Genomic DNA, 17,769 nt, shown 5'->3' with positions numbered 1-17,769 from the left:
CATGAAGCAAATATGTAAGTCACGTATTAATGCAATATGAAAATCAGAGTTATTCTAAACAATAAAACTACATCTTCAGTAACTCCTTGCTGTAAAAAAAAAGAATACTTATTTCAATTTGAGGGTGGTTAAATATCAAGAATATGTGACGGATATCTAACTTTTCACAGTATTTAGAATCCGGGCATTAGGTCTGCAGGGGACATTATTCAGATAGTTTTTACTTATGTTTTTTTTTATGTCACATAGACACAACATGGTGATAAGACGTTGCGCCCAATGAGAATTCATCGTGCAATAAGATACGTTTATAGAATTAACGCGGACACTGGCATACATGATTGTGCTAGACCACACAAATCAATTTTTGTTATCACATTTCATCAAGAGAACATTGAGAATATTTGCTTTTGCGTGTATGTTCATGTATTTGTTAACTATACTTTAAAATATCGCTTCCATGGAGAACTCATCTAAATTACCCAATATGAGCAATAGTTGAAACACATCATATGCATATTGTTTTAACTTATTATTTTAAGTGGTTTGGTACAGAAACTATTGTCCCAATGGGGACAGTATGTTTTTGTTGTCTAGCATTTAAGGTGTTCACATCAACACACTTGTGGTACAAATCGTTACTTGTTTGAAAAGTGTTGCCTGCACATTTGTCATGACCTAACAATGTGTTGGGGGAATTAAGTATTGCACTTGTTTGTCAGTCCCAATGTATGTGTGTATGTTTGACATGGGCGTTTCAAAGTTTGTATTCCTAACTTGTCTTTTACTTTTTGGTTGAAGTTTCTCAATTTTTTAAAACAGAACTATCTTAATGAAAAAAGGAATTTTGGCTATTTGCAAATTTACGATCCTCTGTCGTTTTTTTACTTTATAATATTATCATTGAGTCATCGAAATCGTATGCGCATAGCAACTCTTTTACTTTCCGGCCGATTTTCCTTTAATTACATGAACTTAAATACCTTAATGTGTTGATGATCGTCAAGGACCTATTTAAGGGTAGACTTATTATACTATGTGTGTCAAATTTGGAGTCAAATTATTTATATAAACTGGTATAGCAAAATAATTTAAATAATCATTTCCTCTGAAACCACGCCACAAAGCTCAACGGTTTTAAATCTGTTTTGCAACATTTTATTCCGGTTCTATGCAAACTCTGTTATAAAAATGTAATTTGGGCCATAAGGATCAATACTATATATAAGAATATTTTGGTTTCGTTATTTGAGATTTTTAGAAAAATCACCAATCAGTTAAAGAGAATTTGAAAGACATACATATATACATATATGAAATTGTGCATGTGTTACAAATCGTCTATAACTGGTTCGTGATTTTATCCATAGTTCACAAAATAAAACCAAAACATGATTGGACAGGAAGAAATTGTGAAAGCGTTCTTTAACTGTGGTTCTTGTTTTATTTTAAAAGAGTATATATCAAGGTATTTTTTGTTTATGTGTTTATCTGACAGCCCGATTAGTATATTTCCAAACATGTGTCATTTGGGTATGAGTGTCCGTCACATATTTTGAAGATTTCGGGAAGTTCAGGTACCAAGACTTTCCAATATCAAGAACTTTTGAATAACATGTCGAGTTCACATGTCCTATTATTTTCTTTTTGGAATTGTATGTAGATTTCATAATTTATATGCTTACATATAATGACTTAAACCAGTAAATTATAGAATAGCTTCAACATAAAATAAAGCAGCAGTCGTGTTTCCATAAAACAGGAATCACTCTATTTGTTCTGGTTTATGTATTGAAAAAGATCAGCAAACTTCAGAATAAATATATCATATGTTATTCAGTTATAGGGATATTGACCTTTTACAACCTCAGACTTTTTTTAAATTATTTTTTGTAAGGTTCACAATATAATCGTGTTTTTACGCATGTTCCTCGAATGAATTATCTGTTATCTGAGGATGTCGTCAGATGAAATACCTTCTAAGCGGGAACGGTTTTTCCTTTATTGAGTTAAGCCGGAATTCTGTTTTCTGAACACATTGTTACATGCGAAGGAATAAGAGAATTCATTACATTGAAAAAAAAACGGTAATAACTTTTGCATAAGGTATTCTTTTTCGTCCACATTGTTACGGAATAACCATAGGATATGGTAGGTGTAATTAAAATCTAGAATAGTTGACATACTAAAATAAAATTACTTTCTTTTGATCCGAGCTGCTTCGCGATAAGAATTAATAAAGATTTGTGTACAACTTCGTTTACGGATATTCAATACAGACTTGATTACTTCCGACTTTAAAACGATGTTCGAATACTCATGTTATGATGCATCGCGTTTTCATGTACATTTCACCGATCATGACAATAATGCATCTCCCTTACCCTGGGCTAAAGAAAATTTTGCGAGTTAAATAATCTGAAAATATTAATCAATTAGTCGACAATCACTAAGTTTACGTGTATATTTGGTGTCGTTTCGGAGCTAACCGACGTAGAGATGTTTGGTTTTCTGTTATAATTTTATAACGCAAGTCATCAAACGTGTTGCCATCGTGCCCTGCAAAAAGACCTACACTGTGCCCAAATGCTTATGCACACAAACACCACATAGTATGTATCCAAAAACTATGTCACCATGTAAAATGTCAGAAAAAAACCTCATGAACATTCTAGAAGTCACATGTATGACTAAATCTTGATGAATTTGTATTGACACTACTGGCAAATTGGTATCTTGATTAAGAGTGTCGGAATACAATGTCACCAAGTCTTATCTTTGGAAAACCTGGTTTGTTATCGATTTGGCGTAATTATGTTTACACTAACACTATGACTATCACGTGCAATAAAATAGCAACACATAATTTCTTGCCGTAAAGTTTAAAATACATGTTACTAGTATTCACTATAATCATTGAGTTGAAGTTCTGAAATATATTTAATCTTTGTTGTATACAGACGACATACGCATATAAACAAAATCACATACTAATCAAATAGATGACGTACACATTGTATTTGTTCAAATCTATTTAAAGTGGATCGAATTCTTTTCAATTTGGTTACATTTAACAAGCGTATTTAATAAAGAATGGGGTTTTTCGTACACGTGCCTGACATAAAGCACACTGACATTTCACATTGATCATGATTGGCTGGTTAACTATTGTTAAATGAGTGACTTGTTCCGGTGGTTATATATTAAAATGATTATATTTAAGTATTTAATACAACGCTATTAAGCATGTCCACAGTATACAGATTACTCATCGGAAATAATTTTATTGTTAATACCAATTACATTTTAAATTAACATACTTGTACGATTTGATTGACGGTCTTACGATTTCAAGTACGATTTGTTATAAACAGATTCTACTTTACAAGGCACATCATTTGTTGAAGCAAAAATGCTGTCAATTTTCCTTGACGTGATATGGCTTCGTTGCGCATTTATTTTTGAGAAAGGAATGACAGATTATATATTCGCACAAAGCTCAAACACGGGCATTAGACAAAAGTCAATGTGACACTGTCAGTCAAAGTATCAAGCCGTGAACTGTTGCGTAAATCAAAAGGGAACATATGTAAATGTGAACGTATGTCATCTAGAGATATGACCATATGTTTTTATAAGTAGGAAATAAAACCACGACAGATCATGGCAAATGTAATCGTAATTTACAAAATCCTGAAAAGTGTGCCAAACCTCGTATCATAGAGTATGGGCGTATGTTAGATATATCGATGATCTACGCTATCAGAGATTTCGACTTGATGCATAAAATAAGATTACATATTATCAGAGATAGACCAATATTTTAATATTGATGATAGCCTTGTGAACTTGCAAATCATCTGTTATAACACTATTTCCCTTTTATTGACTAGAAAGGATGTTATAAACATGTCTATTGATATTACTTTTACATGTATATAACAAAAGAATGCCAGTCGGTTATAAAAAATGGAAACTTTAGTGATAAAATTAATGTTAGTCGCCAACGTTGTATTAACGAACAAAAGCGTTCAACACAAAGCGTTAAGAAGGAAACATCAACTTTTATTGGACAACTTTCATTCTATTGACGTAAATGATATATACTTTTCCTTCAACACTTGCTGATCAGATATTGTCATGTGTTAAGTGTACACACGCATATACGAAGAGGTGCGTGGACGTAATGTTTGCCTTCATGTAAATCAAACAGTCTACCTTAATCGTGTTTGTTTAAGATTACAGAACGTCGTTTTTATCTGTAGTTTTCTTGACTTACATACCTGTTGAAATTCCGTTCTTCAAATACACGTCGCTGTTTGAAATGAAAAATCGCTTCATGGATAAATAAAGTTATTGGTATATTGGTATTCAATACGCGACTATTGCACCAACTTTAAACAGTTACAACTTTTTTTATTTGCTGATTTTTAAATAATGACACGAGGCAAACTGATTTTAAATTAATGAATTTATACAATGGTAAGTTGAGTATCAGTGACATGAAATCATGAAGGAATGAAAGCCTTTCTGACGCATTCGCGTTTTGTAGTAATACAGCACGAGGTCAAGTTGTTTTTGAAGCGCCAACAATATATAAATACTTATATCTTATCCTTGCCTTTGGCGAGAAAACGATTTGTTGTCGACGAATATCGTTCACATTCAGTTGACGTCTAACATAAAACCATTAATAACAAATTTGTTTTAACGAACATGCCAATGATATCGCAAATAGATCGTACGTTTGCTTTTTGGAGAAAGCATTCATTTTGGAGGTATTATTGACACAGCTCGCATTTACAAAGGAACTTCGAACTCAAGGAGATTCACATAATTTAAAGTTCTAAAGTATATGATTATTTTGTGTTTGGGTCTTTAAAAACTCCCATGCAAGAAATTCGATATCACTGAACCAACTTGAAAACAAGTACAGAGTATGTTGAAAAAAAGGGCGAGCCACGGATGCAACAGGTCCAATGTCAAACGTTTATAACACGCGTTTTTAAATAATCTGGCTCAGAAGACATTGGCAGATTCTGCTATAGCATTGCGTAAAGGCTCAGTGTCAATTTCATGGTAACGGGCAGAATATTTTTTGTCTCAAAAGAAATGATGTTGAAAGAGATTTCCCTACTTCAGACTGCCTTCAGACTGCCTGCAACCGGAGCTTCATGGATGATCTTAACGTATCATGAATATGTTCGTATGATACTCCTTGAACAGGCAGAGGTATTAACGAGGGCCAGGATGAAGTTTATCCAAACAAGGGTAGAAAGTCAATGTTCAAAAAAGAACATTCATACTCCTTTTAAAAATCAATCGATATCAATTGGTTTATAACCAAAAAGCGTGTTAAAGTCAAATGATTACAACAATTGGTATTTTCACCGGTTTTCAACATTATATCAGTCACATGATGGCGGTAAGTTAACCAATTCCTACTTGGTAAGCTGGTCGACCAGTACTAAGTATACATACTTATGCCAGAAAATGACAACAACTAGAGTCTAAACAGAGGTGGGGAAGATTGATTTCATGATATGCTCTGATTTAAAATTTATTCTGGCGACTAGTTAGGTATCACTACAGAAAACACATTCACAAATTACGGTTTCTGCTGTAATTCGACTTGGATTGTATAACAGTGCAAGCACTATAGTAAAAATTATTGGCCGGAAAGCGATAGTAATATTATAAAGACACTGATTACCTGCTAAGTTATCGAATATTTAACATAATTGGTGAAATAATTTCCAAAATCGTTCTCACTAGCCTAAACATTGCCTACATTTATATATTTTAAAATTAATTTGAAATAGTTTTGATTCATATCATGTTATTATAGGAAATCATCAAAACGAAGTAAATATAAATATTGCATTCCCTATGAGACGCTTAGTTTGTGAATCTCTAATTCTAATTCCTGCTGATCTACCGTTAGGCGAGGTCTTCGGATGGAATGAATCGCTTCCGGTTCACCGATCCAACGCAGGTCATTGAGGGAGTGAATTCTTTCCTTACTGTCATGGAGGCTCTCCTTTGATGAGCCGGAGGAGTTACTGCAATTTTTACTGCCGGTTGAAGTTTTTCGCGTCCGTTGTAACTTAGGGGAACCGGCAGGCGTGCTTGATCGGCTGGAATGACGAGACGAAATCAGATGTTTTCGCGCCATTATCTGGTGGGCAGCTGACATCGAATTTGTGCGTCGACGTGGACTTTCCTCGTCGGTAAATTCTTGGATATTAAACAGCGGACCCTGTGGACGCGTGTTCAAGCTAAGGTCCTCGAATTCGCGGGACTGCCGGCGCCGACGTTGACCCATGGCTGAATATCCTTGACCTGAAAGAAAGAAAATCCATCTGTATCTTGTAGATGCATGTTCAAGGTAAGGATGTGTTCTGTTTATGTTTTGAAACAGACGATACAAGAGTCGAACTAAATTAAATTGCAGGCTATGTTGGTAATCTTGATTTTTATTCCGAAATGTATATGATGATTCCCAAAAGAATAAAGAAAAAAAAACAATCCATTTACAATATCAACGAGATCAGAATAGTTGCATATGGATCATACTGTGCACTGAAAACGCAGAAAACTCAACTGTGCGCTCCCTGAAATGCAGTAAATACTTATTTGTTCTTTAGTGCAACAACGATGTATAATCACATAAAGTAATGACACCTACCGGAATCTTCGTGTTGTCTATCTAAATCTGGTGTACTGGGAGTCTCACGGAATGTTATCGGATAAGGCTCCACGGGGATCGGAAGTGCATGATGTTTCTTCTCCTCTCGACCAGTCTTCCTGTGATGATCATGCTCATGGGCGTCTGTAGCGAAAGTGATAGGCAAGTTAAGAAACCAAATTAAAAACACAAGAACAGAATTCCGAAATAATAGGCGGAATATGCAGTACAGTTTATTAAAATATTATTAAATATTTAAACTATTTATAGATCAAATTGTGTGAAACTGATCACATATATTAATCAAAAACGTATTAGGTTTATGATTATGGATAATAGCATTGGCCATATTCCTATTATTGATGATATGGTATTTGCATTTTTTGTGAAAATTGACGTAGGATTGTATTCATAGTTGTTGTATATTTTATTAAGATGACGCAAAGTACATTGGCATCGATATTTACAGAAATTATACGATGGATATATAAACACTGTACAACCCAGCCATATAAATGGTTTACGAGTAACTAAGTTGACATGTTAGGTTGTATGCACAATTAAATCAATTTAGTGCTGGACAGTGTAGGGATCACGATAATACAAAGAGTGACATTGTTTAAAGTATTATCATGGATAGTTGAGATGAATTACTTCTTAAAATTTTTAGCATGTGGAAATTCGATCTTTGTACTGCAAGTTCGTGTAAAAATAAGTAATACTATTTACAAAGTTAGTATTGGAGTACAATATTGAAAAATCATCATTTTCTTTATGCTATGTAAATTGGTTCTTTAACTCCAATTAATTATAACACCCAATTAACGTTCAAGTTATATGGATATGTCTTTTCATAAAAACCTCATCGGTTTTATTGTATATATTCCTGCTTGACACACACTTCAAAACGCGATCTTCAAGACACTTAAAAACGTTTGAAGTGATTAATACAAATTAGCCCAGTCAACACTTATTGAGTTATTGGGTTATTTTACACACTTGGCTACAGAAAACCGTTATCACGATTAATAGGCTTAGCCTTCTTTAAAGGCGATGTCTTTCCTTTGTAACGACTTAGCATTAACATGCATTGCGAATATTTTTCAGCAAGATCGCAAGTACAAAACATATAATTAAATTAACAGCTAGATTGTAAATAAAAAAGTTTAACAAGTTTCATAATCTTATTCCTTATACCGGAGTCTGTTCTAGTTTTTTAATTCGATCCGTTTGTGGAAAAACAAGAAAGGTTAAGTGTAACGCAAGTAAATGTAAAACGATAATCTGTTGTAACCTCTTTTCGCCCAGGTCATTACACGCAAATTATATTTTACAATATTTCATTTGTTCGGAAATCATGCATGTATTTATAATTTATTACCACAATTTTATATACGGCAGATTTCCACCGTGGGCATGCATGTGTCTAAAATTGGTTCGTGAATATCTTAACCTTTAAGTTGATATTTTTAAACCTCGATTTCGATCTTATCACATTCAAGAACATAAAGTATTTATACAAGTATGTGCATTGTATGCATACTAGTATCTCAGTAATTGATTGGAACAGGTTTAGCCAAATACATCTTTTAAAAGGCCAACATAAACTCATTGTTTAATCCGTCTACTGAACATTTCCCTATAGAGACATACCTCTTAGATTGTGAACAAGGTGGTTCTTAGCCTTCTCAATATTCAAATGTCGCAACTGTTCCTTCAGTAAGCGTTCCTCTCGCGTCATTTTACTGCTAGCCAATCGCCGCTCAGATTCAATGCCCAAAGTTTTCTTCTGTAGCGAATTTCGTCTGGCGGTGTTTTTGACAGAGCATTCTTTATAACTCTTTACACTTTCTTTCAGGTACCTATCAACATCAGCTCCTTCTGTTGTCGACATTTTGAGTTAACACACTGATCAATGTTGAACAAACTTTAGCAAACTATCAATTTTTTTCTTACATCAAATCCCGCTCGCTTCATACAATGTATGGATATTTTTAATTAGGCGGGTAAAATCACACATTCGAGTGCACTTTGAAGTGAGCCAAGTCTATTAAAATGTTAAAACAGTTCAACCGGTTTTGGATTATTAAATATAGACTATGTTGGAACGCCTCTTATTCTGAACTCATTGGGAAAAGCAAATGCTGTTTACGAACAAGTTAACGTCTACGTCTTTCAAGATCATAATCAAAGGCTCAACAAGCGGAGAATATTTCTCCTAGCTGGCTATCAATTTTCAAAGTTATTGTCTCGTATCTTCAGTATGCGAATCGATGAGGTTAACTCATTATTCCCGTTTTTTTGTCATCCAAGTTCCATTGATTTTCCTTCCTTTTGCCTGAAAAGGTAAATAAAGTTTAATTCAATTACCAACATCGCCCTAAATGTCAAAGTTATTGCGGCTTATTCATCTAAACTTTAAAATAAAAGTTAGCAAATTTACATTATTTATATCCAACACATTTAGCCGGTCTTTACTAAAGCATTCTTAAAAGTGATTATTATGATCAATTTGTTTTGATTGCTGATGATAGGGTCATGATAAATAAACACGAGGGTGTACCTTTTACCAAACAACGTCAACACCAACCCTGCTCGATAATAGACGTTCGTATCGCTATGTTTGTCAAGAGGTGCACCCACTCTCTTGTACTGATACTACAATCAACATTTTAATTTACAAGATAATTCCACGTTAACGTCTAATTGAATCATATCTACAAGTTCAACAACAACCACTTTGAAATTGTCTTATAATAGTTAACTTTATCTTACTGTAAACAATACGAACCTGAATTATCTTCGTGGCCAATATTTATATGCATAAAATATTGATACATGGCACTAAAACACTTCTGGTTATCATAGTTGTTGACGGGTTAACAATTCTATAGTGTGAGTCAATGAGGCTGAGGACTTGTTGTCTATTTAAATGTTTCGAACTTTTTGTTAGAATTTCATCTGTACTTTATTAACTGCAAAATGTATCGTGTATTCCAAAGTCTATTTTATATCTTCAATGATATTAATGATATTGCCTTTGTATTTTGGATAATTGCAAAACAAAATTTCAAATTCGTTTAAATTACGTTCATATTCACATATATGATTATCTAAATATAAAATCGTATAAAACCTGATTGTAAGCCAGCGTAATACACATTCGTGCCAAAAAATCCATGATCTCAATTTAAGCATAAACCTCGTACTGAAAATCAAACCGTTGTAAGAAAACCACCATAGGATCATATATCTCTAATGGATCAACACAGCTTTCTCCTTAAACACATAGAGGGCTCAGTTGTCCTTAAGTGTAAATACGAGAAGAACGTAATGCTTTAAAGCTCTAGGAGCGATGCCCTTTGATCGGTAGATTTCGATAAGAAAATGATAAATATGTCGACCAAGTATTGTCTTTATATACTGGATCGAAGCACTATCACTGATTAGTTAAGTCTCTGTATACACGATTTTTATCTGATTTCACTATGTATGTGATGAAACTGCATTTAAAATACAATATACTTCTTGAATTATAGATAAAGGTACCGATAATAGCTCAAGAAGTATTTCATGGAATTATGTAAACAATACCCAATAATTTTTACTTTGCGCATATAATTGGTTTGTGTTTGCTTACCATTTTAATGGCTACATTTGTGGCATTGCGTTGATGTGTATGCGGAATGGCAGAGTTAGTATCAAACTGTATGCGCATGATGAATGTGGGGGTAAAATGTTTTTATTGGAATATATAGCATAATAACATAATCAACCTATCAGAAACTGCAAAGCGCACCGCTTTAGTCTTCGGCATGTAACATTACATTGCGGTCATTTACCAAATTAAACATAGTATGCCCCTGTGTTCGATACTAGTCAACACGACATTACAAAGGTGGGCACACTATGGCTATCTTGGTCCTGTTGTGTCCAATTGGAAGGAACCATCTCATGGTCATTGCGGTTGGCAATAGTAAATCCTCAATTGATTTGTATTCTGGACGAAATATGAGGTTCGGAGCTTTTAAAAACTTTTCAGACAGCAAGGGCAGTTATATTTTATTCTATTTTTTTCTATAAGCATATATATTTGTTTGACCAATTTGCAAAAATAAATATTTATTTTGTGTGGTTTATTTAGCAAGGTAAATATAACGTGCTGCATAACGATATTATGCAATGGCTTATTCATATAACAACAATATTGCATGCAATTTTGCTATTAATTACCGACTTCATTCGTTGAGTAGTTAAATATTCATGTGCGTTTGAAACGAACCAAATAACCTTTTCATTCGCCTCTCATTATTTTGACTTTTTCTCCCATGCCATACTTGTATACTACAGGTTTCGTTCCTGTTGGTGCAGCTGAAGTTTCACGTATTTATATTTATGTGTTGACCACACTTAATGGCTCAGGACTACTTACATATCAATATCATTGCTTATTAAAATACCGGATTTCGCCAATATGTTTTACACGTTACGAGTTTTTGTTATTAATTAATGAATTTGCTTCGTATAAAACCTCCCAATATAAAAGTAACCGGACCCTTTTTAAGCGATGGAACGAATAGTTGGCAGATCGTAATATTATTAATTCAACGTGAGTATTAAATAGTGTTTGAGCATGAATTAAAAGTCCGGAATCAAAAGCAGATAGAAATCTTATATTTTCAACAATTTCAGTCCGGAAAACTATTAATCAATAAATATGGTTACGTTGGATTACTCAAGAATACATTTTTGGGCTTCCGTAATTCATATAAGAGTCTAAGAAACCTTGCTCACAATTACTCAATCTCTTATTGGAGATGACGAAATGAACTCTTTAATAACTATATTTTGGTTATAAACAATAAACATTAAATTAAAGTGCGACTTGAAGATGTTCTTGAGTTGAGAGAATTCCTAAAACATAACTACCTAAGATTAAAACTTCTACAACATGAACATGAGCAACAGTTTTAACCGTTCTGAATTTGCGTAAAGTGTAGTCCCAGATTAGCCTATGCAGGGCACACATGCTAATCAGTGCCGACACTTTCGCTTGTATGATATTTGTCGTTTCAAGAAAGTCTCTTCTTAGCAAGAATCAAGTGTTAGTGTCATCCCTACACTAACAGGCCGTTTGCAGTCGGACCGATTTGGCGTTAGGTATTTTATGTATCTAAGACTATTTCAAGAGAAACGCACGTCTTTTTGCCCTAATATAACATGTCAATTTGATAACCCTAATAACTACGTATACATGCATTATTTTTAATAACGATTAAGAAGGCGTTACACGGGCTATATAAATATCTCCGGTACAATACACAAAACACCATCTTTATCACCCAAAAACCAAACAGCCCATATATTTATATACAATAATGACAACTCATTAAAAACATAATACTTACGCAATTTTCTCCGGAATAAACTCCTTATCTATGAAATGCCTGTACGATATATAATTGATCAATATTTCTGGACAATTCAATCCAAAGCATGCTTTTTATAAAGACTGAAATGTCTTACAACTCGGACGCGTCGATTTTAATTGGTCAATAATAAACAAGGCAATGGTATACCGTGCTACGGTTAACAATGCGTTTCAGAAACCTTCTATTGAAACAGAAGGCGTTAAGCAAATTCTCAAACAAACCATTTTTTATTTGTTTCATTCAACTATTTGATAAAATATTGACATTGTAAGAACCTCTAAAGGGATAGTGTCAGAACAAATATATGTTTAGAAAGTTAGTCATTTGTTTCATACCGCTAATAATTAGTTCAGTATTCGATCGTCAAATATTGTAATGTCGATTGATATCGTGAAATAACTTCTGTATTATCTTTTTAATTTTTAAACCACACCATAAATCACCGTGACATGATGTGGTCCCACCTTCATAACATGACGAATAATCTAAATATATTGATATTGCTCTTGTAATTTACAGAACAAATTTCATTAAGCATTAAAAATATATCTGATTTTTTCTTAAAGAATCCTTGAGATGTCCGCATGGCTCTAAATTAGTATTTTACCAAAAGACATCAAGAATACATGTATACGCATTTTTCCATAAGCATATGTATATATACTTGTTTACCATACATCCACAACACCGGAGTTATTTTCATGTTAAACAATTGTTTGTTTTATACAGCATGATATAGATAACGTACTGCGAATGGCTTTTTACGATAAGAACACTATATGAAATAATCATATTTGTTAATAATTACCGACATTTTTGATGAGTTATTGGTAAGGCAAATATTATTTCAGTGAGTTTATATTAAGCAAGTAACCTTTTAAATGAAAACGTATAAAACAGAGTACGTATTTTTATCAAGTGTCACCACTTTTTGCAACTATAAAAGATGGAACGTAATTTTATGTAATATCGTTTACAAGAGGGTGTTATGTTATAATAAGTTTATTAATCGAAAGTGTAGAGACCAGCACTACATATTTTGACCAAATGATATCTTAAACTGAAATTTAATATTTATTAAATGTTTTGTTGTTGCCAAAATGTATAGATTCGGATCGTATGATTCAGTTGTTTACAGTACATCCCTGTAACACTGCATCACAAACGCATTCACCATTACACGCGACACTGTTTTATGCTTACTCCTGGTTAAATTAGTTAATCATTAATAGCATGAAGGGTTTGAAAAATAGTTTTAACTGTGCGTTTAAGTTACACTTACTCATTTTTATGTCTGAGATTAGCAACTTATTTTTTTATCTTAAACAATCATTTTATTTAACTAGATATAGACTCACTCATCGCGAAAACAGTGTCGTGACTGTTAGGCTGAAATGTCACAAGAGCAAACTCTTTATTATAGGGTCATCATATTCCAATGTGTTGCGAAGTTTAAGCTTAAATTTTGACATAAAATATTATATACACTCACAAAAGTACGTGGTTACTTTAAGAATAAGACCGAACTTGTCCGAACTTGTCACACGGACAGCTATTACATGTATAACGAATATTCCACCTGTAAAGCCTTCATCGTGATGTTCATGTTGCACTTACCTTCTTCGATATGCAAATCACGTTTGTAACTGGTATACATGGAAAGTAACACGTTCCTAGAGAAAAACAAAATTCCTAAGTGTCAATTACTTAAAGTTTTGAAAGAAATGAACGCTTTGTGGAATCTATACGACGTGCAAAATATCTAATTCATTAACTGAGCAAATAAACAACATTAAACTTATATTTGTTCAAGTTAATTTCAAGTGGATGGCATTCTTTTCGATTCGTTACATTTGACAAGCTCGAATTATTTAATGTCTTTCCATAAAAACAGCGTGCTGCGCTAAATGATGTATGGATTACTTTGAATACCAGACGTGCATTAACAGATAATGAATCCTACTTTTATTAAGATTGCCGTGATATATTGTGGAATGAGTGAATGTTTTCACAGCAATTATAATGTCAATAAATGCCGATTTCAATTTAATATACAATGTTATGCTTTTGAACTGTTAAATTTTATTTTAAAAATTAGTTTCAGGTCTGTCGTTGCCCTGTTATAAAAAAGTTTATAATAACATATCACACGTGGATTGAATTAAATCATGACGTTTATTAAGTAACCATCGCCTTTCGTTATCACATCATAGAAATAATAATAATCACATCGTCATAATATAGATAAATGAAAATTATAATGTTTGCAGAAAATGTAAGGGTACGCGTTTTAATATCTATTAAAGATTGCTATTCAATTTAATTTCTTAATAATGTTTGTCTCGTTACCCGAAAAAACTTCTTTTAACACAATGCACAAGAACCTGAATCCTTCACAGCATTTGTTTATCTTCCAATGTAGAGTTATACCGAAAGTTGATCATTATATTAAAAACCGCATCAAGTTGATCCGCATAACTGGTCTACACTGTTGTATTGCTTTTTACAGTACATCGGTTTAATTTGAAAATGATGTGTTATCTGTTCATGAAACGTTTAAGTCTATAACCTATGTCAGTTATTGTCTACTGTCTGTAATACAATATATATATATATATTGCATTTTCCCAGGCGGTTTTAGCACAGCGGCCCCGCGGTGCTTGGACTTTAAAATATATTCCGCCGCGGCGCTTGATTTTCCGATCATGTGGCCGCAACGCTTGAATATTTCACAAGCGCTTGTTGTCTGCATTCGGCCAACGGCCAACCAAAACAAGCACGCGCTAAATATCGTGGTGGGCATAAAGACTTATATAAGAGGTGTACACGTTTTACGGGTTGTCTATGGGGGTCAATAATGTTTGTCCACTAGTAATGGTCAATACCGATCGAGTATACCGGTACACGTTGCGTAATATAATTTAAAGGTATCCTTATTTGTTTGTTTGTTTTAGTTTAACTGTAAACAACTATTTCATGGGTGTTTTAACAATAAGCAGTGACAGGTGTTTGTTGCGGTAGTGGTTAATTGAATTTATAATTTCAATTAAATGAAGCCAAATGTCTTATTGCTCTCGCCTTCTTAAAATGATTCCACACTATTTTCTCGATGGCGAATATAAATTAACAGCATCAATTTTTACATTATTCACGTTCAATAGGTTCTTTGATATTTAAGGAATACGTTATATACATGCAACCATTTGTTCTTAAGTTTTAATGCATGATAAGATGATTAAACTTAGGAAACGACCAGTTATTGTGTCTGGGAAATCTGCAATTACTTGTTTCTTGGTCAAGACTTTTAATGAATCGTCTTTGTAAGATAGTGCAATTAGTTCAAGTGGAAGTGTCCAGGACGTTGCCAGTAGTCATGAGAACATAAAGCAGGCGATTCAAGCAACACGCCAATGTGTTCGACAGTAGTTGGAATCAAGATTTTCCATGGGTCACAGAAGCTTGACGGAGTTAAAAATATTTCTACTGACCTTTATTGGGTTTTTTTAATTTGTAGTGAAAACAACTTAAAACGAAACCGCAAATGAAAAATAAATGTGTATCATTCACTGAAACAGTATTAGAAGACAATGACCAACCCAGGCCAAACAGCTGATGGTAAACCGACTGAGAAATCTGGTTGGGCAGCTGAAAGATCTATGCCCTGTACAGAAGAGTACCATGCTGGCAGCCTTCAAGTATTTGAGCTGGTTGATGAAGCAGGAAATTCCTCATACAACAAAATATATCCCTCATAATAATCTAGGTAAGTTGTTCGCCTGCTCCTCCCTACATATACATCTTCAGCTGGAAGATGCTTGACTCGGCTGGCAAGAACACACGTACAAACAAAATATGCTTTTAAGCTTAAATATCTCTTTCTATTTAATTCGAAACGATTTAAAAGATCTAATGTCAGAGTAATTAACACGTTGTGCGTATTTAAGACTGCGAAAGGGGCTTCAGCTCAATGAAAAGGGTATACAATTGTTCTCGCCTAAAGTCTGCAGTCCTCAGCGCTCTGATGGTGGTCAGCATAAAAGAACTAGATATTGAAGCAGTGGACTGTGGAAGAACGGTTGATGTCTGGCACCAGGAGAAGCACCAGAAGAAGCTACGGACAACATTTTTTTGTAAATTTAACAATGTATTTCTGTAAACTTATGGAAAAATATGTATTGTTGTTGTTTCTTTCAATCATTTACGTTGAAATGCCTATTGCTATTTTGCTTGTTGTTTAATATTATAATATTTGACATAAATGAAACAAATTCAGACATCATAAATAATAAAACAATATGTTGTGTTTTAATTGCTGTGTCACCGCTGTGCCTGACCAAAATCCTGGGGAAATGAAATATATAATATTGCCGTTAGTTTAACCATTCATGAATGACGAATGACAGTCTATACAGAAGGCATTTGCATGCAATTCTAAGTTATGCGAGATACCCATAAGTAAGATATCCAACATTATTGTGGTCGTGGTCTAAGTAGTGTCCTAGTTGTGGTGGTGCTGTTAGAACGGATCAGAATGTATTATCAATGGTTGTAATGGTGTTAATCTCTGAACATGTTTTTACAGTTTACAATTATCTACGATCCCTGAAACAAAAATCATCAAATTAATTCATGTATTGCTAATCAGTGTTTAAGCAAGAAAAACTATTGAATGACATATCAAACAATAATAATTCCAGCAGTGATAATGATGATGTCATCATCACTTATAGTATCATAATCAATAAGTAAACTAATAGTCTTCGTTTCTTGCTGCACGGCAATATAACACGACCTTCCCCCCCCCCCCAAAGTAATTCACACGAGCCAGAGATATACTGAATACGAGTTTAACTTACGTATGTATCATTATCATATTTTAATGAATTGTGGCCGTTTCAAACCGATTTGCGACAACGGAGAAGCTTCGGAATATTGCTGGGCCAAGTGTGAGGTTGAGCGCTCTATAACCAGGTTTAAACCCCCAATGCTTTGCATTGACCGTTCCAAGGCGGCGACCCCAGCTTTATTCATATTTTGTGTTAAATTTTATGTTGGTTTGTATTGTGCTGTATTGTGCTGTTTTGTACTGTTTTGGCAATCGGTCACTTGCCTTAGATAAAGGACCAACTAATTGTTTTTAATGAAAATTCAATACTGCTCCAGCAGCTGGAGTTTCACTTCTTTATATTGCTGTGTTAAATATTGAAGTATGACACAATGGATACACTTTCCGATTGTTACGAGTAAGATCTTCGATGGAAATGCGAAACGCTATCACCATTGTCTATCTAGATCTTCACTAGAAACACGATTTCGGGACGGATTCTAAATAAAAATATATACTAAGTTCAAATGTACCGTACACAATGTGTATTTATTTTCGGAAGTACAACTTATGATTTTAAGCGTATCCCTATCGGTGATTCATAAGTTGGTTTACCGGGCGTGATTGTGATTTATCCATTTGTTCAAATTTGATCGATGGTATTATAAATTGTCTACCATCTGGTTCCGGTTGTTATAAATACAGCACGTTCGACTATTTATTCATTACCAAGTCCTTGTAAAGTCATAACACACTTGGAAGAAAACCCAATGGTCACAGGTTCGATTATCTGCTCACCAATTACCTACACCTCTAAAGGGACC

General features: G+C 33.7%; 2 protein-coding genes across 7 annotated transcripts in view; both read right to left on the bottom strand.

Moving 5' to 3' along the window:
- Positions 1-17,769, bottom strand: part of LOC127857144 (uncharacterized) — a 99,377-nt gene that overhangs the window by 14,196 nt on the left and 67,412 nt on the right. The window lies entirely within an intron of this gene.
- LOC127857145 (uncharacterized) overlaps positions 5,548-17,769 on the bottom strand; it is a 103,681-nt gene continuing 91,459 nt past the window's right edge. For 2 of the 6 annotated variants that reach the window (XM_052393530.1, XM_052393533.1), the window contains exons 2-4: positions 8,342-9,026; positions 6,689-6,832; positions 5,548-6,342 (exon numbers count right to left, since the gene is read on the bottom strand). In XM_052393530.1, coding sequence (XP_052249490.1) covers positions 5,888-6,342; positions 6,689-6,832; positions 8,342-8,582 — 840 coding nt within the window. In that variant the 5' untranslated portion in view covers positions 8,583-9,026 and the 3' untranslated portion in view covers positions 5,548-5,887. Of the gene's footprint in view, positions 6,343-6,688; positions 6,833-8,341; positions 9,027-9,251; positions 9,347-9,479; positions 9,766-9,824; positions 9,980-12,096; positions 12,243-17,769 lie in introns of those variants that run through there. The other 4 variants (XM_052393531.1, XM_052393532.1, XM_052393528.1 and 1 more) reach the window with 4 other exon arrangements.

Source organism: Dreissena polymorpha, chromosome 14 (genome assembly GCF_020536995.1).
Source record: "Dreissena polymorpha isolate Duluth1 chromosome 14, UMN_Dpol_1.0, whole genome shotgun sequence".
Classification (NCBI taxonomy): Eukaryota; Metazoa; Mollusca; class Bivalvia; order Myida; family Dreissenidae; genus Dreissena; species Dreissena polymorpha.
This window is presented reverse-complemented; position numbering and strand designations above follow the sequence as displayed.